This window comes from Ictidomys tridecemlineatus, chromosome 8, assembly GCF_052094955.1.
Source record: "Ictidomys tridecemlineatus isolate mIctTri1 chromosome 8, mIctTri1.hap1, whole genome shotgun sequence".
Classification (NCBI taxonomy): Eukaryota; Metazoa; Chordata; class Mammalia; order Rodentia; family Sciuridae; genus Ictidomys; species Ictidomys tridecemlineatus.
In genome coordinates this window covers 84,540,006-84,567,759 of record NC_135484.1, presented here as the reverse complement: position 1 = coordinate 84,567,759, position 27,754 = coordinate 84,540,006, and the positions used below count along the sequence as shown (strand labels likewise).

Sequence of the window (27,754 nt, the reverse complement as noted above, 5' to 3'; positions counted from 1 at the left end):
CTGTCTCAACCTCTCGAGCTGCTGGGATTAGGGGTGTGCACCACCATGCCTGGTCCGTGATTAGCTTTTTGAGGCACGATTAAAAATGTTTCCAAGGATGCTGAGTAGTCAAGGTGGGTGCTAATAGGGCAAGGCGCAAAGAGCGACATTGGGAGAAGTCCCACGCCCCGAAAAAGAACCCACACAGGATCAACGCCATCGACTAGGTCAAGGCACGCTCCCAAGATTAAGAGACCTATTGGATAAAACGGCAAGGTTCCGCCCACAACGCTCACCAGCCAATGACTGTGCGGCAAGGGAAGGGCAGGGCGGGCCAGGGGCGGGGCGAGCCTCGCGCTGACTCCTCAAGTAGCGGCTGCGTGGGTGCCCTAGCTGAGGGCTTCTACGACGGCGCTGTTGGGTGGTGCAGAGCCTGATAGGTCCGGCGCGCAGAATCTTCGCAGAACCATGTCTAGGCAAGAAGCAGGAGCTAACGCTTCCTCTTGGGTCGTTGCTTCGCGGCGAAACTCGACTGCGCCCCGGGCTCCGGAGAGGAGGGGGGCGGAGGAGCTGAATCGACGAGGTCGGGGAAGTAGTAGGGGCGGCAGAGGTGGCGGCTGGAGAGACTCCTCTGGCCTCCCTGAAGCTGTGGCGGCTGGTCGCGGGGAACCGCCGCTCTGCTTTGGATTCAAGAACGACTTGGTCGGAGCGGTGATCGGTGAGAGCAAGAGAATGGATGTGGCGGGCAAGGGTAGGGAGAAATATGGGTGGGGCCCAGGCAAGGGTACCCCTCCGCAATTGCTCTTCTGCCTATCAGCTGCCATCTAATGAGATACAGATCTCTGCCTGGGATAATTTCTAAAACCTTGGGCTAGAATAAGTTAATGCATGTTTTAGTATTTTATAGAAATGGTTTGGGGGAGCAACTCCCAGAAGACGTAGATTATCTTAGGGGAAAAGAGGGATGCTTAAAAGATCAGGCCTGAGCCTGGTGGCTCATGCCTGTAATCCTAGCGGCTGAGGAGGGTGAGATATGGAGGATCACAAGTTCAAAGCCAGCTTCAGCAAAAGCAAGGCACTAAGCAACTTAGTGAAACCCTGTCTCTAAATAAAATACATAGGATTGGGGATGTAGCTCAGTGGCCAAGTACTCCTGAGTTCAATCCTGGGTACCTAAGGAAAAAAAAAAAATCAGGTCTGAGGACAGACAGCTTACTCCCAATCAATTCTCAACACTTAACAAGTAGGTGTTAAGTGAGGCCACTGTGCTACACTGCACTTGCTTTGTTGAATCTGTATCTAATACTGTGTGTGTGTGTGTGTGTGTGTGTGTGTGTGTGTGTATGTATAGATGGATGCATGGATAGATAACGTGTGCTGGGATTGAACCCAGGATTCAATGAATGCTAAGCACACACTGTATCACTGAGCTGCATCCCTATCCAGATCTGATTTTTTAACTGGTGCAAAAGTGTGACAAATTATTATTATTATTATTATTATTAGCAGTGCTGGAGATATAATCCACTGCCTCATGAATGCTAAGCAAATGATCTACTAATCCACAAACCCAGCCCCAACTTAATAAGTGTACAGTACTATATTAACAATAAGAACAAAGTTGCACCCCAGATCTCTAGAACTTGGTATCCCACATTCCCTTTCTTGGCAACCACCATTCTGTTCTGGTTGAGTTTGGTAACTTTAGATATATAAATATGTAAGAGTTATAAAGTAATTGTCTTTTAGTGATTGGCTTATTTTATTTAGTGTAACAATGTTCTCAAGCCTCAATGCACTTTGTAGCATATGACAAGATTTTCCTTTTAAGGCTGAGTGTGATACTCCATTTTATATATGTACCACATTATATTTATCCATTGCTGAATACCTGGGGTTCTTGAGTATTATGAAAATACTTCTATAAACACAGGAGTGTAAATGTCCCACCCTCCTTTTTTTTTTTTTGCCAGGGATACAACTCAGGGTGCACATGACCACTGAGTTACATCCCCAACCCTATTTTGTATTTTATTTAGAGATAGGGTTTCAGAGTTGCTAAGTGCCTCACTTTTTGTTGAGGCTGGCTTTGAACTCTGGTTCTTCTACTTCAGCCTCCCGAGCCACTAGGATTACAAACATGAGCCACTGTGCACACAAATATCCTTTTGACATTTCCAGTTTCAGTTCTTTTGGATGTATACTCTGAAGTGGGAATGCTGGACTACGTCAGGATCCCACAAAACCCCCACTGGGGATTGAACTCAGGGTGTCACCTATGCTAAGCAATTTTTTTTACAGGGCCTCACTAAATTGCTAAGGCTGGCCTTGAACTTGTGATCCTTCTTCCTCAGCCTCCTGGGTCAATGGAATTGTAGGTATGCAGCACCATACCTAGCTTTTTTTTTTTTAACTCCATACTGTTTTTCATAGTGGCTATAATATTTATTTTACAATCCCACCAAAAGTGCACAAGAAGTTCAATGTCCTTACAATATCACTAACACTTGTTATTTTTACTTTTTCATAATCACCATTCTAACAGGTATAAGGTGATGTATCTTGTGGTTTCAATTTCTGTCTCCATTTACCTGATTAGTGATATCAAGCATTTTATTCCTTCCTATTGGTCATTTTGGGAAGTGTCTACTCAACTCCATTATTTATTATTTTTATTTTTTATTTTTATTATTTTTATTATTATTTATTCTTTGCTGGGCTAGGAATTGAACCCAGAAGCTTTACCAGAGCTACATCCAGAGCCCATTTTATTTTATTTTATATTATTTTTTGTACCAGGGATCGAACTCAGGGGCACTCAACCACTGAGCAACATTCCCAGTCCTATTTTGTATTTTATTTAGAGATAGGGTCTCACTGAGTTGCTTTAGTGCCTCACCATTGCTGAGGCTGGCTTTGAACATGATAGTCCTGTCTCAGCCTCCCCAGCTGCTGGGATTATAGGCATGTGCCACTGTGCCCCGCCCTTTTTTTATTTTGAGAAAGGGTTTCACTAAGTTAGAATCTTGCTGAATTGTTGAGGCTGGCCTTGAATTTGCAGTCCCTCCTGCTTCAGTCTCTGTAGTTGCTGGGATTACAGGCATGCTCCACTTTGCCCAGCTACTGACCATTTTTTATCTGAATTTTTGTTGTGGTGGTGAATAGTTGTTTCAGTGTTGATCCATTAGTTTTTTTCATAGGTTGGAGTAGGGTTCTTAGATTCCACTGCTGAGAAAGAAGCCTCCTTCTACCACCCACAAAAATTTGTGATACTTGGAAAATTTGTAATAAAAACCTTCCCTCTTTCTAGACAGAAAGTGTTTACTGCACCCTAGGAACTTTCTTGGAAAAATTTGGGGAAGAGCTAGACAAGGTTCTTTGAGGAAAGTAGGTAAAATCACTTTTGATTTCAACTTGCAATCATATTCCTTCACTCTGTTACTTTTAAAAACAGGTCGTGGAGGGTCAAAAATAAAAGAAATCCAAAATATGACAAATACAAGGATACAGGTAAGTCATCTATTTGTTTTGTTTTTGTTTTCATAGTGGGGATTGAACCCAGTAGTGTTTTTATCAGCAGTACATCTCCAGTTGTTGTTGTTGTTGTTTTAACACAGAACATGCTTTAATTTCATATAAAAAGAAAATAAGCAACTAAATACAATGGCTATTTTAATCAGCTTTTTGGTTTGGTTTTTTTTTTTTTTTGTTTTGTTTTTGTTTTTGAGATAGAGTCTCACTAATTTGAGGGTATCACTAAATTGCTGAAAGTGGCCTCAAACTTGCCATCCTCCTGCCTCAACCTCCTGAGTCACAGGGATTATAGGCCTGCATCATCATGCCCAACTGTCATCTGTGTCCTTAAATCCTAAAAGCATAGTTCATTCCAAAAGGAAGACTTACCTCTGTTTCTGCTCAGTTATTAACATGCTGTCATAAGTTGCCAAAGTTCTTCATGATTGTCAAGATCATTATGATCCTTTTACTTGAGCTATGTTCTGTTCCGTGTATAGGTTTTGAGACTTTCAGAGATATAGATTTTTTTTTTTTTTTTTTTGGTACTAGAGATTGAACCCAGGGGCACTTAACCACTGAGCCACATCCCTGGCCCTTTTTATATTTAGAGACAGGATCTCACTGAGTTGCTTAGAGCCTCACTAAATTGCCAAGGATGGCTTTGAACTCATGATCCTCCTGCCTCAACCTTTTAGGCCATTGGGATTACAGGTATGCATCACAACACTTGGCTAGATCTTTTTTCTTTAAGGGGGAAAGATATATTTTGACTTCTTGTTTCAGAGGTTCCAGACTATAGTTGCTTGGTCCCAGTGCTATGGGCCTGAGGTGAGACAGAACATCTTGGTGGGGCAGGTGTGGTGGAGCAAAGCTGCTCACCACCTAGCAGCCAGGAAGCAGAGGGAGAGGGTGAGCCAGAGGTATAAGTCTTTAGATTTAAATTTTTTTTAGTTGTAGATGGATACTTTATTTTATGTGCTGAGGATGGAACCCAGTGCCTCACACGTGCAAGGCAGGCACTCTACCATTGAACTATAGCCCCAGCTGCAAATATTTAGTTTTGATCTTCACTTAAGAATTATATCTGTGAGGGCTGAGGATGTGGCTCAAGCAGTAGCACGCTCGCCTGGCATGCGTGCAGCCCGGGTTCGATCCTCAACACCACATACAAACAAAGATGTTGTGTCCGCCGAAAACTAAAAAATAAATATTAAAAAATTCTTTCTCTCTCTCTCTCTTTTAAAAAAAAAGAATTAACATTTTTTTAAAAAAAGAATTATATCTTTGAGATATTCATCATGTCCAAAATGACTCCCTGTCTGAACTCCTCCACTCAAACCTTGGCTGCCTCCTGTGTTCACAATATTAGTACAAGAGAATGATATCATTTACTGAGTTCTGAAGCCAGAAATCTGATTATCTTTTGTGGTTCTTCCTTCTTCACCATTGAGTCTTGTCTGTTCACTGTACTTCTCAAGGGGAAATGTCATTGTTAATATTCTCCCTTCATTGTACAGACTGCTTCCATTCTGATCCCCTCTAACAATTATCTAGTGGAGTCTGAGCAGTTTTTCTAAAACACAAATTGTGGTCTGCTTACACCATGTACTTCTGCTATGATGTTCTGCCTCATCTCAGACCCAAAGGAATGGAGCCAGCTAAATGTGCACTAAAACTTCTGAAAGCATGAGCCAAAATCTTTCTTTATCAGTTGACATTCTCAGGCACTAATCATTTTTAACCTCAAATCTGAAAAACAGGCTGAAAAAGAGGCCTTGAAAATACAGAGAAATGATCAAAAATGGGAGAATCAGAAAAATTCTGAATCTGGAGAATCAGGAGAATCAGAAAACTGCCTTTCCCCAGAGCCAGAACAACTAAAGATAAACAGACAGAAAAGTGAACATCACTTGCCGTTAACCAAGATCAACTCTGCAAAAAGGCATGATAATAACTTTTGGCAATATTCTACTTCACCGGATATAATCCACAAACAGGAAAAAAAGCCTTTTAAAGACACTAAGAAGATTAAAAATAGACATTGGAAGAAATCAGCATTTCTAACTGAAGTGAGCCAAAAGGACTATTATGCTGGGGCAAAGTTTAGTAATTCACCACCTCCTAGTATTCTTCCAAAGCCTCCTAATCACTGGCTTGAAAGAAGCACTTTTAAAAATTCCAACCAAAATAGGGAGCTTTTGGAAGCAAATTAAGGCTGCTAAAAATTCAAACTTAGATTTGTATCGTATATGTATTATATGTATGTTGTACTTGAAAGGTACATTGTATTTTTGTTATGAAAGTATGTATTTTGACCTACCAACGTGGTAAGTATTTTGTGTATTCATACAGTGGAGAAATTTCAAGTTGTTCTAGGGCACATGAAAGACTGATTATTTGCATAAGGTACTGAGATTTTTTTCAAGAAACACCTCTCAAATCTCAAAGTGAAGATTTAAATGTGCAGTTTACTAATGCAATACTGAATGTAAATCTGTGGCACAATCATTGTAAACATGGGTTTTGTCTGTTTCTTGAAATTTATTTCTGCCTTCTGATCTGTAATTACTGGAAAAATATTTTTAATATATATTTAAGTTATAGGTGAACACGATACCTTTATTTTAATGTGGTGCTAAGAATCCAACCCAGTGCATCACACATGCTAGGCAAATGCTATACCACTAAGCCACAATCCCAGCTCCTATTCCCATTTTTGCCAAACTCAATTTCTTAATTTTGCTATATAAGCCATTATTCAAATTTAAAATGCTTCTAATTTTAATGCCAACAAATTGGTTGTAATCAAGTTTTTAAAGTAATAATAATTTTGGGCTAGAGTTGTTGGTCACAGTTAAAGTGCTCACTTAGCATGCGTGAGATGCTTGTTTCGATCCTCAGCACCAAATAAAAATAAATTAAAGATTGTGTCTACTTATAGCTAAAAAATAAATTTAAAAAAATAATAATTTCCCCCTCCAATTAAAACATTGTGTTCATGTTCCTTTCCTACATAAAATCTATCATGGCATCTTAGACTTTAAGTCCAGACTCCTCAGCATTGTCCAATGACCTGGTGTGTTTAACTTCCCTTACTGTCTTGAACACTATCCATTTCCAGATGCTCTCCTATGATTGGTATCTTACTAACTCCTACTCATTCAGGTTAGCTTAGTTACCACATTAGGGATGTCTAAGGCTTCCTGCTCCCTGTTCCCCATTCTATGAAGGTGTCCCTTTTCCATTGCAGCATCTATGACTGCCTATTTCGGTACTTACACAAAGTTGTTTCTGTAAACCCTACGGAGGATAAGCACTGATTCACCAGCCCAAGACAACATTTAGTGTATAGTACTTTCTAGATAAATTTTCAATGAGGTTATCTGCTGTTGGACACCTATAAAAGTGTTATAAATTCTATCCTAAATGTCATAACATCAGACTTTGAAAATTTACCTTCAGCTGGGAAGGGTGGCACATACTTGTAATCCCAGAGGCTCAGGAGGCTGAGGCAGTGGGAGTGGAAATTCAAGGCTAGCCTCAGCAACTTAGCGAGGCCCTAAGTAACTTGGTGAAACCCTGTCTGAAAAACAATGGGCTAAGGATTTGGCTCAGTGGTAAGGTGCCACTGGAGTCAATCCCTGGTAAGAAAAAGAAAATCTTGACCTCCATAACAGTATACATGTCTGAGTAGAGAACTGCATGAAATTAAAAATGTACATAAGTAACTTGGAAGTTCAATAAATTTTTATTTATTTTTCTAAGCTGGGACCAGTGGCATATGCCTGTAATCCCAAGGACTCAGGAGGATGAGGCAGGAGGTTCACAAGATTGAGGCCAGTATGGGCAACTTAGACCCTGTCTCAAAATAACAAAACCAAAAAAAAAAAACAAAGAGTCAGGGATGTAGCTTAGTGGTAGAGTGCCCCTGGGTTCAATGTCTAGTACCAATAAAATAATAAAGTAAACTTTTATCCACATAATATAGTGTAATCCACCTCAGCCCTATAATTCTATAAGATAAGCCTAACAAAACAGTCCCGTCTTATAAAAGAAAGAACTCAAAGTATTGTCACCTGTCAGATTGATGTTCTGATTTCCCCCCTAAAACTTGCTGAATTGTTTTGTTTTGGGCCATACTGGGGATGGAACCCAGTGGTCTTCTACCACTGAGCTATATCCCCAGGCCTCTGTATTTTTTATATTGAAATAGGGTCTCACTAAGTTTCTAACACTGCCTTGAACTTGAAATCCTCCTTCCTCAGCCTCCTGAGTTCCTGGAATTAGAGGGCAATGCTACCATACTCCCCTTGAATTAATTTTTCCAGCTGTCAGTTTTTTGTTTTTTTTAATTTACAAATTATCTTGCTTCTCCTCATCCAATCAGGAGGTAAATCCAGAGTATATTAACAAGCCTTCTCTTTAGAAATGTAGATATTGAATTATAGTAATGCTATGTACTATTATATTATTTGAAATTGAGTGGTTGTTTGGGATAGGTGTGAGGGGACTTCATTCTCATCTATTCTTCCTCCTATATTCAGATAATAAAAGGAAATCCTGAGGCAGAAGTCAAAATTTTTGGCAACAAGGCCATGCAAATAAAAGCAAAAGCAGTGATAGAAAATTTTGTTAAAAAACAAGAAAATAATAATTCTGAACGCAAAGTTGGTAAGTAATTTTTACCCACTGAAGCCCTTTAAAAATTTTAAAATTTCTTTGTTATAATCCATTATACTTGAGTCCTTTCTTGAGACATAGGTTTAGATTTTCTTAAATCTAGTAATTTTCTTTTCTACAGAAGCCCAGATTACTTTCATTCCTCAAATTGAAACTGTAGTTTAGTTTTACTTCTAAGTTACACATAATAGAAAATAACCCTTTAATACATCTTCTTCAACATAAATGGTGAGGATTTGTCTTGGGCTTCTGACTCTGGTCTCTTCCCTAGATCAAGGAAGACTTTGAAAACTGCTTAGTATTTGAAATATTAAAAATTTGATATCTATCTAGAGAAAGGGCCATTATTGAACCATACATAGATGTGAGACAAAAGTAAAACAGAAACTTGGGTTCTGATGGCCACATTTCCCCTCCTTAGTGTTTCTTGGAAAGGAACTTCACCTCCAAGGTGACATGATTTTTATCTGTCAAGCTGGGATAATATCTACTTTACGGGAATATTATAAAGATTAGATAATGGGCTGGGGATGTGGCTCAAGTGGTAGTGTGCTCACCTGGCATGCATGGGGCGCTGGATTCGATCCTCAGCACCACATACAAATAAAATAAAGATGTTGTGTCCACCAAAAACTAAAAATAAATAAATAAATTTTTAAAAATTCTCTCTTAAAAAAATTAGATAATGACATGACAGTATTTCAGCACACACTAGACTCTTCATAATATTTTCTTTTATAAGTAAATTTTTTCATAAGTTAATAAATAACAAAACCCATGCAACTAGATCATCATGGTACTATAGTATGATCCTCCCCACCCCATCTTTTTGTGGTGCTGGGGATCTCCTTGCACATGTTAGTTTACAAAAATAAATTTTATATTTCAAGAATTGGTTTTTGTTTTCAATTTTTTGTGTGTTTTATTTTGTGGCACTGGGGATTAGAATTCAAGGTTTGGTACTTGCTAGGCAAGCAGTTTAACACTGAGCTACATCCCTAGCCATTTTTTAAAAATATTTTATTTTGACACAGAGTTTTACTAGTTACCCAGGCCTTTCTTGAACTTGATGCTCCTGTCTCAGCCTCCCGAGTACCTGGGATTACAGGTGTGCACTAACACACTCACTTCCAGTTCTTAAATATAGTATAGAAAAATAGCTTTGAGGATTTTGTGCAGACAGAATTTATTACAAAACTAATTTGGTAAAAAATATTTTTAAAAGACATTGTCGCATTCCAACCTTCTGCTGGAAGAAATGCAAGCACAAATGACAGTGTTACAGAAGATCAGCCATTGATAGACTGGGATCAAATTCGAGAGGATGCTGTGAAATGGGAAAAAAAAAAGTGGGCAGGTCAGTGCTATGTCCTAAGATTTACATATGCTATTGATTATACTAGTTCTTTTCTGTAAGATATCTGCCATATTTTTAGCAATGAAATCCAAATGAAAAAATGGAAAATTTGTCATTGATCTAAATCATAATTATTTTTTTTCTTTTTTTTTTCATTTATTGACTCTTTTTTAAATTTGTTTTAATTAGTTACACGTGACAGTATAAGATCTTGACATATTGTACATTGAGTCAGATGGGATATAATTTCTCATTTTTCTGAGTGTACAGGTTGCAGAATCACATTGTTCATGCAGTCACGTATATACAAACAGCAATAATAATGTCTATTTTATTCTACTATCCTTCCATTCCCCTCTTCCCCTCCCCTCCCCTCCCATCACTTCTTTCTACCCAATCTAATGTGACCCACTTCTTTTTTTTCCCCTGACATCATCATCATACCTGTATTCTGTATAACAAAGGGGGTCTCCTTTCCCCTTCCATGCAATTCCCATTCTCCCTCCCTTTCCCTCCAACCTCTCTTCCCTATCTAGAGGTAATTTTCTTCTCATGCTCTTCCCTACCCCATTTTGTGTCACCTCCCTTATATCAGAGAAGACATTTGGCATTTGTTTTTTTGGGATTGGCTAACTTCACTTAGCATAATCTGCTCTAATGCCATCCATTTCCCTGCAAATGCCATAATATTGTTATATTTTAATGCTGAATAATATTCCATTGTAGTCATAATTATTTCTATAATTCTATTTTATAAATGGAAAACTGAATATTAAGCTTATGCATTATTTGAGGTAACTCACTGTAAAAAGTTTAAGAAAAAGGAAGAAAATCAGCCCCAAGAATTAAGTGTGAAGTGACTAAACATGTCAACCATAAATTGTTGTGGTGGTTTATGAAAAATTTATTTTGGAATGACCTAGCTAACAGTAGTGAGAAAAAGGGAAAACCATTAAATCATAAAAAGCATAACTTATGGAGACGGGTTTTTTTTGGATTTTTTGACCAGGCTGCTCTCCAACTGTGATCCGCCTGCCTCAGCTTCCTGGGTTCACTGGGATTATAGGCATGCACCACCCCATCACACATTTTTTAATTCATTTATTTACTTATTTATTTGGGGATTGAACCCAGGGGTGCTTTAACACTGAGCTAAGTCCTCAGCTATTTTTATTTTTTATAAATTGCTGAGGCTGGCCACGAACTTGTAACACTGCCTCACCCTCCTAAATCATTGGGGATTATAGGCAAGTGCCATGCACTTGGCCATTTTTGAATTTTAAATGAAATTCCACACATGGTATATTAAATCTGGGTATGTTTTAGATAGTAATCTGGGCAATTAGAGTGAGGCAGCAATACTGCATCTTTTATATTAAATTAAAAAGTAATGCACTGGAATAGAATGATCAAATTATAAGTGACTAACATCATTGTTGGTCAGCACATTTGCATGTTAAGTTTCCAGAGCTACCTTGACATTGTGAGATTTGCTATGGGAAGTCAGAGGAAGGATTTAAGTTCGGAAGAGGACTCAGGCATATAAGATATATTGCTCAGAGCAGAAGAATGAAAATTTTTTAATTTCCTAAAAAATAATGGTATGAAATGTTAACTATGTTTGAGGGCAAACCATCATAAACTGGTTTTCTGTCTTGTAAAGCATGCTTTACTTTATTTGAAACTTCAGTGATAAAAGTCTCTTTCTTGGATGAAAACCAAAAGGAAATCGCCTAGTGTGGCAACTCTTGGTTGTAAAGTATAGAACTGTCTAAAATTATCTAAACACATGGTGAACTTAATACATATTTTAGTTTGTTTTTGTGGCTTTGAGTAAATGTTAATGAAATGTAAAATCTTATTACCAAAGTTTGGATTTTCACCTTTATATCCCAGATTTACCTCCAATTAAGAAAAACTTTTACGTTGAATCACCATCAACTAGTTCTATGACAGAAGTGCAAGTAGACAACTGGAGGTATGTAGTTTATTGTTAATTTAAGTATGCTTTTGTATAATTATGTTATTAGTATTAACTCTTTAGGCAAAGATTGAAATGATTGCATATGAAGCCTATGCTTGCTTTCCATATTTATGTTCAAATGAAAATAGACTGTCCATATTTATTCAGATGAAAACTTGGTTGCATCCTACATATTAGAAGACTGGTATCCAATAATGATGGAAAATGGTTTTTGTGTCTAGAGTAGACATATTTCTATTGAACAATAAAATGTGACTAATATAAGCTGAGGAACTGAATACAGTCTTGCTGCTAACAATGGATCAGTCACCAATGGACTACATATATGAAGGGTGGTCCCATATGGTTATAAGATTATAATGGACCTAACCAGGTGCAGTGGTATACACTGACTCAAGACTGAGGAAGGAGACAGGGTATTTAGGACTAAAATGCTGAGGCTGGCCTTAAACTTGTGATTCTCCTCTTTTTAGACAGGATCTTACAAAATTGCTTAGGGCCTCACTAAGTTACTGAGGCTGACCTTAAGTTTAAGATCTCCAGTCTCAGCTTCCTTAGTCACTGGAATTCCAGGCATGAGCCACTGCACCTGGAAAATAGCAACTTCTAAAAAAATTGTTATATAAAAATATATCTGAGTCTAGCATGTGTATGCTCACAATCCTAATTACTGGTGAGGCTGAGGCAGAAGGATCACAAATTGGAGGCCAGTCTGGGCAACTTAGTAAAACTATAAAATGCAAAGAGCTAGGACTATAGATCAATGCCCACCATGTGGGATGCCCTGTGTCCAATTCCTAGTACTGCAAATAAATAATTTTTAAAAATCTGTTATAAAACTAAGAATGGTATAGCAGGAGTGTGGAGGTATGGGGCTCACTTTGGGACAAATGACAAATTTTAGGATCATGTATTAAATTAAGAAAATATGGGGGGCTGGGGATGTGGCTCAAGCGGTAGCGCACTCGCCTGGCATGCATGCGGCCCGGGTTGGATTCTCAGCACCACATATAAATAAAGATGTTGTGTCCGCTGAAAACTAAAAAATAGGGCTGGGGATGTGGCTCAGGCGGTAGAGCGCTCGCCTGGCATGCGTGTGGCCTGGGTTCGATCCTCAGCAAAAAAAAGAAAATATGGAACATCACAGTCCCTCAAATGTTTTCCCATTCTGGTTTTGAATTATGAAACATGATTTTCAGGTTCTATTTATAATTTTGCACATGAAATTTATGGGTCCACTCATAATAGTGATTATCGCCTTTCTTCTGAAACTATCCTCAGATAGGAGGAAGATGGGCTTCTGTTTCTATTTCTTAGTATATTTCACTCTAAATTTTATGGTAGTCTGATTTTAATCATTTACAGTTGAATTTCAAAGTAAAACTTTTTTTTTTTTTAAATTTCTTTCTTGTGAGTAAAGTGACCTAAGCCACTAATCCTCATTTGTTTTTATTTTTCCTGTAAAGGAAGGAAAATTTTAATATAACATGTGATGACTTGAAAGATGGTGCGAAGCGCCCTATCCCCAATCCTACCTGTAAATTTGAAGATGCCTTTCAATGTTACTCTGAAGTTATGGAAAACATTAAAAGGGCAGGTTTCCAGAAGCCAACTCCAATTCAAGTATGCTTTCCTTAATTCTAGTGTTTCACTGAATGTTTTACCTCAGCAATATTGGATATATATTAAATCACCATAGAACAATTATCTCTTATGAACATTCTAGTTCTTCCTACCACTACCACCAATGCCTTGCATTCAAAATTGTTAAATGAAGTGTGGAGCTGGGAGGAAGACAGAAAGACATAACAAGAAGAGATATGCTCTTTTAGTGTTTATTATTCTTTTTCAGTCACAGGCATGGCCAATAATTCTACAAGGAATAGATCTTATTGGAGTCGCACAAACAGGAACAGGGAAGACACTATCATATTTAATGCCTGGATTTATTCATCTGGATTCTCAACCAGTGTAAGAAATCTTTTCGCTGCCTTCTGTAATAGTGTCATAGCTATAGACACCAAATATGTAATGAAGATTTCTTTATCTAGTACATTAATCAAAAAGGAATGCCTTGTCTCCAGCAAGTACATGCTTATACAGTGCTGATGAAAAAGTATAAATTGGCAAATATTTTTAGGAAGCAATAGGTAGTGCTACAAAAGCCTTAATAGAGGAACACTGATTCAAATTATTTAAATTATCATGTTCAATCCAGTTCTCTTTTCAATGAGAACATGTTTCACATTTTAAATGAATGTTAATGAAAAGGCCATATTAAATGAAAATGTTGGTTATTTGGGACACTGGGTTTTTTCTTTTGTTATTTATGTTTTGTAAGGAGGACAATTTATTCCAGGCCAGGTCTAAAATTGCATGCTGTACCATTCCCTATTATAATCCACACCGACAAGAGAACGTGCCTTAACACCAGCTCTGCTGGAAGCTTGCTATTTGTGTAAGAAATCTTTTGGCTGCCTTCTTTAATAGTTTCATAGCTATAGACACCAAATATGTAATATGGTTACTATCGCTATTTGGTTCCTATGAGTTCATTCAGTCTTCTCCATTGGTACACTTAGCAAGGCTCTCCACCTTCATAGTACAAGACCCCTTAAACATAAATTCATTTTGTATAGAGAAGAGAAAAGACTGGTATATTGATTGTTCCTCATTTAAACCATGACTTAAACCCTGTCAGGATTTAACTATGTTATTTGGATTTTTTATTTGTATGACTTCTTATATTTCCCCAATTTATGGTTAATATTGCTTTTGTAATCAGAAAGAATTTACAAAAACTTGTCATACCATTAGCTTATTTTATCTGGTATGTAATAAATAGTAAGCCAAAGTCTATTGAAGGACACTGTAATATCTTTTTTAAAAACTTCTTTAGCTGTAGATGAACACAATACCTTTATTTGATTTATTTATTCTCATGTAGTGCTGAGGATTGAATCCAGTGCTTCACACATGCTAGGCAAACACTCTACCACTTAGTCATAACCCTGGCCCTTGTAATGATATCTTACAAGGTACAAATGTCTCTCTACACACATACATCTTTGACACTCATTGCTATAAATTTCTGAACTAAGTATACCATGCATCTGAGATAGGCAATCTGTTTTTCTTTCCAAAGAGATAGAGAGAAAAGGAATGGACCTGGAATGTTAGTCCTTACACCAACTCGGGAACTGGCTCTTCAGGTTGAAGCTGAATGTTCTAAATATTCATATAAAGGTCTTAGGAGGTAAGTAATTTCTTTGGTCAATTCTGTGCCAGTATAGTATTTATCTATTTGTAGTACTGGGAACCTAACCAAGGTTTTTCATATAATAGGGAATACTTACCACTGGGCTATTTCCCCAGGCCCATGAACTGTATGTTAATGGGGTACCATTGTAAAATTTCAATGCATGAATACATTGTATAACGTTTAAATCAGAGCAAACATCTTTTCTCAAATATTAATTCATTCATTTATACATTTATTTATACTAAGGATTGAACAAGGGCACTTTACCCCAAGGCTAAATTACAAGCACCACCCCTACTTTTTAAAAAATCTACTTAGTTGTAGATGGACACAATACCTGTATTTTATTTATTATGTGGTGCTGAGGATCGAATCCAGTACTTCACACATGCTAGGTGAGTGCTCTACCCTTGAGCCACAACCCAGCCCACAGCCCTTTTTTATTTTAAGACAGGGTCTTACGAAGTTGCAGGCTCTGGTCTGGAACTTGCTATACTCCTGCCTCAGCCTCCTGTGTCACTCAGATTAATAATTTATATATTAGTAAAGTGTATATTTATGCATCTTCTTGCTTTTCACCTATTTAGAAGGTGAAGAGCTTAACAAGGATCCTGCATCTATTCATTGATCCAATCAATAGCAACTGTGTTGTATGATTAAGTTATGATACATGGTTCTTTAATTTTTACCACTGTGAATTGGTGGTTGTGGATAGTTCTTAGTCATCTGACACTTCATCTTATCTATATCCAGAATGCATAGATTAATTGGGATTTTCAGTTATGATGGGATGTCTAACCATGAACCTCTGAATTTTTTTTTTAAGTGTTTGTGTATATGGTGGTGGAGATAGAGATGGACAAATACAAGATGTTTCAAAAGGTGTAGACATCATTATTGCAACTCCCGGAAGACTGAATGATCTGCAAATGAATAACTTTGTGAACTTGAGAAGTGTAACATACTTGGTAATCATGTAGACGTTGGGAATGCTGGGGAGGAAAACGACTCCTTCTTAAAATATTTTTAGGATGGTTTATATAATGGTTTTAGATTCTAGGAATATTTCCCCATTTGTTTAAGAATATTGAAATAAGGATTGAAAATGTAATTAATTACAAAGGAATTATTAAAATCTACTTGGTTGGTTTAGATATTTATTCTCATTAAACAGATTTAGAAGATACGGGAAAGGCAACTAAAACAAATCTTTTTGTTGTGTGTATGTGCAGGGGATTGAACCCAGGACCTTGTGCTTGCAAGGCAGGCATTCTACCAGCCCACAGATCTGTTCTTATGACTTCAAATGGCTTAATTATTTTTATCTCTAGAGAAATGAGGGATTTTTTAATTTTTTTGGGGGGGGGGGTTAGGGATTGAATCCAGGGTGTTTTTTTGTTTTGTTTTGTTTTTTGAGACAAGGTCTCAGTTACTGATTATCTTGCTAAGTTGCTGAAACTGGCATGGAAGTGACAATATTGTTGCAGCCTCCCAAGTTGCTAGGAATACAGGCATGTGCCACCATGCCCAGCAAATGGTTATTATATTTGTAAAGAAAGCATACATATTAGCTAACTCTCATCTAATCAGCCACATTCTTAATTTGTGAATTCAGGTTTTAGATGAAGCAGACAAGATGCTAGACATGGGATTTGAACCTCAGATAATGAAGATTTTGTTAGATGTACGCCCTGACAGACAGACTATTATGACAAGGTAGGTATGCTTAATTTGTGTAAAATAAAAGTCTGTGGATTAGAAACTCACCTTAGTTGATTCTTCAGAATATTTTAGAGCATCAGTAGAAATTATTTTGAGATCCTTTGGTGAAAGAAGATATCATCACTTAGTTTAGCAACTCAGTATAAGCATAAAGATGACTGCTTCACTCCTGACTACTCTTAAATTACAGATAGGGGCTTATGGTCTTTTTGTTTTTGTTTCTGTTTGTTTTGTGGTGCTGAGAATTGAACCCAGGGTCTTGTAAACATTTACTTCTCATGGAAAGAGCTACATTGACTAATGCATCACTTGTCCTTAGACACTCTACATTTATGTAATAGTTTCTATTGATTCTATATATTTTGTCTTTATTTGCATTAAGGATCGTGTAAAATTGAGGAAATACACTAAATCTCACTTTTTTCTACAATCTTGCCATTTCAAGAAAAGTGAAATTCAATTTCATTGTAATTACTCTAAAAGTACAAAATGTGGTCACTTTCATTTTATATATGGTTGAAGAAACATTGAAATTTATACCCTTTGACCACTGTACTTAATGATGTGTTTTTTGTTATTGTTGTTGTTGTTGTTGTTTTGGTACTGGTGATTTAATCCAGAGGTGTTTAACCAATAAGCCACATCTCCAGTCCTTTAAATATTATCAACTATCAAGTTGTTCATATTTACTTGTATTTCCTTATCAACCCTGTTTAGATCACAATCTAACACAAGTCTACATATGTATATATATATGGAAGTCTAGTATTCCCTTTTTATAAAGTTAAAATGATCACTGAATTCAAACATTGTTAGCCCAGCCCACATTAAAAAGGTTTGGATATTATATATACATATATACTTTTTGGGGGGATACTGGGGATTGAACTCAGGGGCACTCAACCACTAAGCCTTATTATCCTCAGCCCTATTTTGTATTTTATTTAGAGACAGTGTCTCACTGAGTTGGTGAGGCTGGCAATCCTCCTGTATCAGCCTCCCAAATTTCTGGGTTTATAAGCATATGCCACCATGTCTGGAAAAATATTTGCATGTGATATCAACAAAAGCCTGACATTGTATGAAAATTACTAGTTTATGTGTGTTGGTTAATGCTAATTCCTTTTTTGTTCCTTCTGATACTAAGGATTCAATGGGGTTTCATGCATGCCAGCCAATCTTTCTACCACTGAACTATATACTACTATATACTCAATCTTTTTTTTCTTTATTTTGAGACAAGGTCTCATTAGGTTGACAAGGCTATCCTTGAACTCTGGATCCACTTACCTCAGCTTCATTAGTAACTGGCATTACAGGCATGTAATTACCATGCCAACCTATAAAAACCTTTTTTTAAACTGGTAATTGAAGCTAGAAATGCTTTACCACTGAGCCACATCCCCAGTCCCACCACTACCTTTTTTTTTTTTTTTTTGAGACAGAGTCTCATGAAGTTGCTTAGGGTCTAAGTTGCTAAGGCTGGCTTTGAACTTGTGATCCTCCTTTCTTAGCCTCTTAAGCTGTTGAGATTACAGGCATGTGCCACCATACTCAGCGTGTAAAAAAATTTTTAGTTGAACCTATATAAGTTTCTAGTAGTTTTACTATAGCTCAGTAATTCATTGTCAATTCTGTAACATCTGCCTTATTGAAAAATAGGAAATAGTAAACTTTTCTTTCACCAGTAACTTGGTTAATATTAAGCTTAATAAATTGTAATTTTAAAATGTATTTATAGTAAATGTTTAATGTTGATGTGTCTTTATTTTCAGTGCTACTTGGCCATATGCTGTCCGTCGACTTGCACAGTCTTATTTGAAAGAACCAATGATTGTCTATGTTGGTACTTTAGATCTCGTTGTAAGTTTGTTTTTTATTACTAATATATTGATATGTTTATTAAGACTTTTCATATGACATTTAAAACACATAGCTAAATGGCTAGTGATATTTCTGTGAACAAGAATGGACAAGGCCCTGAGTTCAATCCCTAATAGCAAAAAGTCCAAAACAAAAGCAAATCATAAAAAATAGCTGATTTTGGCATATCTGCTCTGCCCACTCAATTTCAGAACTGATCCCAGTTGCACATAATCTTACCCATATATCCATATACTTCAGTGTATATGTCTAAGATTCATTTTATTATAACTACAGTACTTAGTATGTGCAAGGCATTCCAAAAAAGGAAAGTGAGTCTTTCCTAGCTCTGTATTTCATTATAGATTTGCAGATGGTGATCAAATACTTTTATAAACCATTAACCATTCAGGAAAGGCTCTATAACTGCTGGATTTCACCACCCTTCATTAAATGCTTAGTAAAATATTATCTATGTAAACAAATATTTTCATTATGGGTAGAATGGTACCAGTAATATTTTTAATTTTTTTATTAAATGGTCAAAATCAAAATACTCACTGAATTGTGAATCCTCGATTGTAATGTGACCACCCTTCATTCTAAGTAGTACCCAGGATTCAGGATGATATTTTTCAAAAGCTTGACATTCATTCAGTTATTTTCCTAAAGGGGTAATCATTGCTTTTAGCATTCTCTGAACACTATTAAAGTGTTGTCAACTTCAATAAATAAGTGAAAGGGTGAACTAAGCGGGAACAGATAATTTTACTAGGATCTTTGCTTTTTGTTGGCAAAAACCTTAACCAACATTGCATTTTGAACTAATGATGTCTCCTTCACACATATGTGCTATGATCTTTGAATCTTTTAGGCTGTAAATACAGTAAAGCAAAATATAATCATCACAACAGAGGAAGAGAAGCGAACTCATATTCAAACTTTTCTTGAGAGTATGTCACCTAAAGATAAAGTCATTGTGTTTGTCAGCAGGAAAGCAGTGTAAGTATTTTCTCATGCTTGCATTAAAACCAAACAAATTGATTTGCTTAAGATATTTCTGTTTGTATATTTTCAAATAGGGGCAACCTGTCCTTTACATTATTATTCAATGTTTTGCTAATAGAAGGAAAGCTAATGAGTTGATGGTGTCATGAGAATAAGCACTTAAGATCACTGCCCTATCTTTTCTTTCAGTGCTGATCATTTATCAAGTGACCTAATTCTCAGACACATATCAGTAGAGTCTCTTCATGGCAACAGGGAACAGAGTGATCGTGAGAAAGCATTAGAGAACTTTAAAACAGGTACATATATAACTGTTTTCTGTTACAGTTTAAAATAAACCCAATACCTGGACTTGGCTGAATGACAGCGTCTTTTCATGGAACTCATTTGTAAGTGCATATACTGCTCCAAAATATACTTACTAGAGCTCTAAATATTAATTTGCTTCTTACAACTAAGTGGCCAAGCCCCCAAAAGACTAATACTTAAACCTGTGTATCAGTGTATTACTTTGTGATGGGAGCTGTGTCGCAATTTACCTAAAGGCATATATCTTTTTGATATTGGCCAGATGGTGGAGTGACCACTGGCTCAAGTATGTTATCTATTGTGTTGTAATTTGCCATCATGTAAAGAAATTCAGTTACCATTTTCAATGAGCTTTTCAATGAAAGTTAATAATAGTTCACCTGATTAAGAATTAATGGGAGGGCTGGGTCTAGTGGCCCATGCTTATAACCCCAGATACTAGGAAGACAGACATCATGATCCCAACTGAAGACCAGCTTGGGCAACCTAGTAAGACCCCATCTCAAAATAAAAATATAAAGGGCTGAGATGTAGTTCAGAACACCTGGGTTCAATTCCCAGTACCAAGAATAATAAAGGAAAAGGCACTTTTCATTTGTCTTGGATTGGTTTATATCAGAATGATTTGATATTTATTTGGGTTCACTCTTTAGGTAAAGTGAGAATATTGATCGCTACTGATTTGGCATCTAGAGGTCTTGATGTACATGATATCACACATGTATATAATTATGATTTTCCACGGAATATTGAAGAATATGTACACAGAGTAGGGAGAACTGGAAGAGCAGGGTAAGTAAGCATAATCTACCCTTGAAAAGGTCAATTCTGGATTCTCATCACAGACTATTCCTCCCCAGAAAACCATACTTTTCTCTTCCTTATAAATTCTGTTCCTCCCCACAATCTGCTTGGCTTCTTCACCTCTATTCATTTGACCTATGCAGATTCAACTATACCATGTCACTACTAGGTTCATGTAATTGTTTCTGATACTTTGGTTTTATGTCTATAATGTCACAATACTGAGCTATAACAAGTGATTACTTCATTTACCAATTATTCAAATTGAGTCAGTGTGGTGGTCCACGTCTGTAATCCCAACAACTCAGGAGGCTGAAGCAGGAGGATTGTAAGTTCAAAGCCAGCCTCAACAATTTAGCAAGGCATTAAGCAACCGTACCTCAAAAATAATGACTAGGGATATAGCTCATGGTAAAGCACTCCTGGATTCCATCCCAGTACCAAAAAAAAAAAAAGTGCTCAAATTGGTAATGGTATGAGAGAGGATTGTTTTTTCCCTACTGTTATACCCTCTTGTGCAATTTGAACAACTATAGATTATAGTCATTTCTTATCATTCTCTAAAACAATGAAGTAAGCCTGGTGTAGTATAGATTAAGCCAGGTGCAATGGCACACGTCTGTAATCACAGTGACTCTACAGGCTGAGGGAGGATTGATTGCAAATTTGAAGCAATCTAGCAAGATCATGTCTCAAAAATGACCAGGGATATAGCTCAACAGTAGATCACCCCTGAACTTAATCCTGTGTAACACCAAATAAAAATATTTAAATTGGAAAATATTACAATAACTAATTGTAGTTCAAAAAAAATTTTTTTCAGTACTGGGGATTTAGCCTAGGGTCTCACACATACTAGCCAGGTGCTCTACCACAGATTACCACATCCCCTGCTATATTAGTACAGCATTTGTATTGTATTAGGTAATATTTAGAATATGTCAGAAAAATTTATGTACTGAATATGTTTTTCTTTAACCAATGGAGTATAATAGCTATTCATGTGATTTACATTGTATTAGGTAATGTAAGTATTCTAGGGATGATTTTAAAGTATACAGGATAATGTAAATGTTATGCAAATGCTATGGTATTTTATATAAGGGATTTTATTATCGTCAGATTTTGGTATCCTCAGAAGTTCCTTGAGCCATCTCCTTTGAATACTGAGGGAATGACTGTTTTTATGTTCTAAAATGCTATTTGCATAACGTATTTTAACACATAATATATATTTGGTCTTTGAGCAAAAAAAGTTGTTGTACCTATTTTTACATTACTTTCTATGTTAACTAAATAATGAATACATACTATAAAAGAAATTACATGAGGTTTTTTTTTCCCTTCCCATTAAAGGAGAACGGGCATGTCAATTACTCTTATCACTAGAAATGATTGGAGGGTTGCCACTGAATTGATTAATATTCTGGAAAGAGCAAATCAGGTGAGAATATGCAAATCATTAGAAATCTATACCTTTGTGTTTTAGTCATTATGCCCGACATTGAATCACACAGTTTATAGGGGCAAACAGTTAAAAACCAGTTTTTATAACATGAGGGCTTGTAAAATGGCAAAGAATAGGAGCTATGGGAAATATAATTGGAATCTACACTAATGTTAATGAGCAATGAAAACCCTGCTGAGGAAGCAACCAGCTGTTGGAGGTGGGAGTTGTACAAGATGGGGTGAGTGTTCCAGGAGTGGAAACAATTAGGAGTAGAGGTAAGGCAACATGTAGGAAGTGGTACCCCAAAAAGGAGTATTAGGACATTGGGAATAAGTTGCAGGACTATTCAAGCAGGGGAATAGCATAATGATGGGTATATTTTAAATCTGTCTAGTTTAGGGGTTAATAGGCAAACATTTCTTTTTGGAAGATGTCATTTAATTTGTAGATTCTTGAAATGATTTGGAGGCATGTTAGTATATTAAAAGAACTCAGAATCCTAATCACACTTTTAATAATTTCAGAGTATTCCAGAGGAGCTTGTCTTAATGGCCGAGAGATACAAGGCAAATAAACTGAAAAGAGAAATGGAAAAAAAAATGGGAAGACCTCAAGGAAAGCCCCAAAAGTTTTATTAATGACTAAATGCTGAAAAGTGGTACTTACCTGCCAGAGGTAAAAATTATGTAACAGACTTTCAAGCTCCTGCCTTTTGAAACTAGATTTTGTTAGTATATTTATCAAAATCAGCATTATTTCCAAGAGCCTCGAATTATTAGGTGTTATTCTTTCACCTATTAGCAAAAGTCTAGTTAATCTATCTACAGTACCTTAATTAAATGTAGAGTTGGGGCACATGCCTGTTAATCCTAGAGACTCCTTAGGCTGAGGCAGGAAGATCAAAAGTTCAAGGCCAGCCTGGAAAACAGCAAGACTTGTCAATAAAATAAAAAGGGCTGGGATGTAGCTCAGTGGTAGAATGTTTGCTTAGCATGTGCAAGGTCCTGGGTTCAATATTTTATGTAAATAAATATACATATTTACTAATTCAATGTTGACAATAAACTAGTTGTTCAGAAAAGTCATTGAGTGTAAAAGATCTGGAGACAGAACCACCTTTGAGATGTATAAATACATACCTTTTTTTAATTAAAGAATTTAACCTTTATTGTTTTTATGTGGTGCTGAGGATCAAATCCAGTGCCTCACCTATGTTTGTTCTGCCACTAATCTACAACCCCAGCCCACATATAACTTTTGATCTAGTAATACTTCTAGGAAAGTATTCTGTTAGTGTGTGTGTGTGTGTGTGTGTGTGTGCGCGTGCATGTTTAAAAAATTCATAAAAATATTTGTAATTGCAAAATCTAATATGTCCTCTAAGGGATTAGATGAATAAGTAATGGTAGATCAAATGCTACACAGCACCACCTTTACTCTCCAGCTGTTCAAAAATATGTGAACCATCCTTAGATGTCTGGTGTTCAAAGCGAAATTTTTCCCTAGGACAATGAACTGAGTTAACACAAGACACCCTTCTTTATTTCAGATTCAATAGAAATATTGGATATATTTTAATACTTTAAAAACTCAAAAGAAGTTAGAACTGACAACAGTTGTTGACAAGATCAGAAGAAATCATGCACTGCCTCTGATATACAGGGAGAAAATAGAGCAAAGTTCAGAAATAATGTTTAAAGTATCCTCATTTTTTTTAACATTTTAATATAGGTTTTGCATAAAATCACAATTACCAGTGTTGGCATCTAGTTTGTTTTTTCGTTTTATCAAACTCACTGTGTACCCAGAGTGGCCTCCCAACTCCAGGGCTCAGGAGCTTCCTGCCTCACCTCCCAAGCCCCTGAAAGTACATGCTTCATATGCCACAGATCCTGGCTTGTACCCAGTTTTACTTTTTTACCCAGAGTGGCCTCCCAACTCCAGGGCTCCAGGGCTTCCTGCCTCACCTCCCAAGCCCCTGAAAGTACATGCTTCATATGCCACAGATCCTGGCTTGTACCCAGTTTTACTTTTGTTTGAAAATATTAACCAAGAATAACCTAAGATTAAATCATTAAAAAATACCAGAACAGAACTATGACTAGTAAGAAGGCTGAATCAGTGTTAAAACTTCCCCACAAAGGAAAACCTAGAATTAGATGGCCTCACTGAATTCTGGCAAACGTTTAAAAATTAACACTAATCCCCTCAACCTCCATTTTCAATCCCCCTCTATGGGGCCCTTATCACCCTGACAATAAGAACAAACACTAACACCACAGAATAATATCCCTGAATACTGAAGACTCAAAATAATAGCTAAATGATTCAGTAGTACTTTAAAAAGGTTAATTCCATAACCAGGTGGGATTTATTCCTGGGATGCACACATTGCTCAGTGTACAGAAATCAAATATTCCAACATTAATAAAAGGGGGGAAACAACATGACAAGTGCCTATTTAAATTGACATAGAAGAATAATTTGATAAATACATTAACAATGATCACGATGAAAACTAAAAACAGAAGGAAACAACCTGAATATAATAAAGCCATAAAAATGGTCCATGGGCGGAAGAATAGAAGTTCACTGGATTAGAAAACCAGGAATGATGGGAAGGGAGTGGGGATGGGAATAGAAAAGATAAAACTTTCTGTATTCACATATGAATATACCACTAATGAAATCCATATCAGGTGCAACTACGAGAATGGGATTCTAGGGCTGGGGATATGGCTCAAGTGATAGCGTGCTCGCCTAGCATGCGTGCGGCCTGGGTTCGATCCTCAACACCACATACAAACAAAGATGTTGTGTCCGCCGAAAACTAAAAAATAAATATTAAAAAATTCTCTCTCTCTCCTCTCTCTTAAAAAAAAAAGAATGGGATTCTAAATGCGAAGTTATACATTATATGTATGATATGTCAAAACAGCTTCTACTGTAATGTATAACTAAAAAAAAATACTAAAAGAATGGGTTCTAATTGGAGTAAGTTATACTCCATGTGTATATAATACATCAAAACACTCTACTGTCATGTACATGTAAACAACAAATTTTTAAGTCTGTGGTAAAAACAAAGGACTATGACAAGCAGGCTGTCATTACTTCCGTTCACCATAGTTCTGGGAATTCTAGCTGGAGCAAGGAGGCAAGAAAATGCAAGGACCTCAACTGGAAAAAGGGGTATCTTTACAGAATACATGAGCTTAGATGTAGAAAGTCCTAAACATTCCACAAAAATCTGGCAAGTTGTAGAATGTAGACTTAATAAATTAGTTGCATTTCTGAAATACACAAATAATAAACCAAGAATTTAAGAAAATGATTCCGTCTTATAGTGGTATTAAAGAATAAAACATTCAAAAATAAACCAAGTACATGTACTCTGAAAACCAGAAGTTAAATAGAATGGTAACCCTGTCTGTAAACCACAGTATTTATTTTAATATGTATAGTATTTCTGGAAACACTACTACTAAGACTATATGTAAATGTAATTTGTAAATTATTTTACAAATAATTTCTTATTTTCCTTTATGTATCAGACATAATCTTAGATCCTGCTCTGCTGTTTATGTAAATGTAATGATCCTGGCAAAATACTTGTCTCACTGGTCAATCAAAAATATTTTACAAATGTTCTGGGGGAAAAATGCTGATAGTCACATAAGAATTATGAAAATTTAGGCAACACTTCAAAGTTGGTAAAAGTTGGTTGTTTTTTTAATTTTTGTAGGGTACTGGGAATTTAACCCAGGCCCTTGCACATGCTAGACTCCTTATAACTCCTCAACTTTTTGAGGATGAAGTATTTTTCTAAGAAGAATTATTTTACAAATAATTTCTTATTTTCCTTTATGTATCAGACATAATCTTAGATCCTGCTCTGCTGTTTATTCTTAAGATGTCAATACTACCCAAAGCAATCTACAGATACAGTACAATTTTTATAAAAACCCCATTGCCTTTTTTTATTTTTTCCCAAAATGGAAAAAGTTGCTGGGCGTGGTTGTGGATGCCTGTAATCCCAGTGACTCTGGAGGCTGAGGCAGGAGGACCATTTCAAGCCCAGCTTCAACAACTTATTGAGGCCCTGAGAAACTCAGTGAGACCCTGTCTCTTAATAAAATACAGCAAAGAACTAAGGATGTGGCTTGACTGATAAACACTGCTGGGTTCAATCCCTGGTACAAAAAACAAAAGAAAAAATTTATCCTAAAATTAATATGGGATCTCAAAGGACCCCTAAGTACCAAAACAATTTTGAGACAATGTAATTGGCCAGGTACACACACCTAGTTCAGGACTTAGGAGGAAGAAGCTGGAGGATTTTGAGTTCAAGAGCAGCCTAGGCAGCAAAGGGAGACACTGTCCCAGAAATTTAAAAATAGACAGTTGGAGTACTCACTTCCTCATGTCATTTTATAAAGCTATAGTAATTAAAACAGTGATATTAGCATAATAGATATATATCAATAATATAAAATATACAACCCAAAAATACACCCTTAAATAATTTAAAACCTTGTATTATCAGTTGATTTTCAACCATGCATCAAGACTACTCAATATGGAGGGGGGATAGGAAGGGCAGCAGAATACAACAAACACTAGTATGGCAGTATGTATAAACGTGGCTGTATAACCAATGTGATCCTGCAATCTGAACACGTGGGAAAAATAAGAATTCATACTCCATTTGAATCAAATATATGATATATGATATGTCAAGATCATTGTAATGTTTTGAGCAACTAATAAAAAAAAAAAAAGGCTACTCAATAGGGCAAGGGCAGTCCCCTCAACAAATGTTGCTGAAAAAAATTGTAGAACCACATTCCAAAAGAAAGAACATGGAGCCTTAAGTTACAACATACAATAATTAACACAAGATGGATTAAAGACCTAAAATGTTAAGACCCAAACTATGAAACTCCTAGGAGAGAAAAACAGGAAAAACTTAACATTGGTTTGTTAGTAATTTCTTGGGTGTAACATTTGTGCACAATAAGACATAAAATGAAAAGGCAGCCTATGCAATTGGAGAAAATATTTTCAGATCACATCTGACTAGGAGTTAACATCCAAAAGAACTGGTATGACTCAACAAAAACATAAAACATCCTAGTGAGAAAATGGGCAAATAAATATGTATTTATCCAAAGATAATATACAAATGGAAAATAACCATATGAAAAAAATGCTCTCTATATCACTAGAGAAAGTTAAAATAATAAAAGAACAATGAGATTTAAAAAAATGACAAGTGTTGGCCAGCAAGTCCAGAAACCAAATGGATGAGCCTTAGAGCTATTATGCTAAGTAAAATAAAACAATCACAAAAAGGTATACCCACTTATGTCTAAAATAGTAGGAACAAAGCAAAATGGTGGTTATCAAAGACTGGTGGGGTTGCAGGAAAAGCAAGAGTTATTATTTAATGGGTAAGAATTTCAGTTTTTTAAGATGAAATGTTCTGGAGATTTGTTGTATACTAACACTACTGAACTGCACACACAAAAATGGTTAAAATGATAAATTTTATGTACATTTCATCACAACCTTAAACTTTAAAAACAATGTTGGGAATAGTGATTGTTTTTCTCTGCTTACTTTTCAGAATTCAAGATATTTTAGAAATATGTTATTCGAGATGAAAAGAAGTATTGAAACGTCCAGTAGTATGAAGAGACAGCTGATTCTTAACATAATAGTGTTTAAAAATGTAGAATCCAAAAACCCCCAGTACTTCAAAAAAAATGTAGATTTCAATATTTTATACTTTCTTTAATAAAATCAAAAGTATTTAAA

The 27,754-nt window shown here is 36.2% G+C and overlaps 1 protein-coding gene across 1 annotated transcript; it reads left to right on the top strand.

The window, feature by feature from the left end:
• Positions 1–363: 363 nt before the first annotated feature.
• Ddx43 (DEAD-box helicase 43) lies at positions 364–27,754 on the top strand. The gene is made up of 17 exons (XM_078019725.1): positions 364–697; positions 3,434–3,489; positions 8,040–8,166; positions 9,401–9,532; positions 11,429–11,510; positions 12,983–13,139; positions 13,369–13,487; positions 14,662–14,772; positions 15,605–15,746; positions 16,394–16,494; positions 18,276–18,363; positions 19,238–19,365; positions 19,561–19,670; positions 20,334–20,472; positions 21,841–21,928; positions 22,459–22,609; positions 27,564–27,754. The coding sequence occupies exons 1-16, from the start codon at positions 448–450 to the stop codon at positions 22,570–22,572; spliced, it is 1,944 nt and encodes a 647-aa protein (XP_077875851.1). The 5' UTR covers positions 364–447; the 3' UTR covers positions 22,573–22,609; positions 27,564–27,754.

Excerpts from the sequence above, each read along its gene's own strand:
- Ddx43 (XM_078019725.1), top strand. The coding sequence starts at position 448 with ATGTCTAGGCAAGAAGCAGGAGCTAACGCTTCCTCTTGGGTCGTTGCT. Across the intron at positions 9,533-11,428 it reads GGAAAAAAAAAAGTGGGCAG|ATTTACCTCCAATTAAGAAA; the intron begins GTCAGTGCTATG and ends TTTATATCCCAG. Across the intron at positions 14,773-15,604 it reads TCATATAAAGGTCTTAGGAG|TGTTTGTGTATATGGTGGTG; the intron begins GTAAGTAATTTC and ends TTTTTTTTTAAG.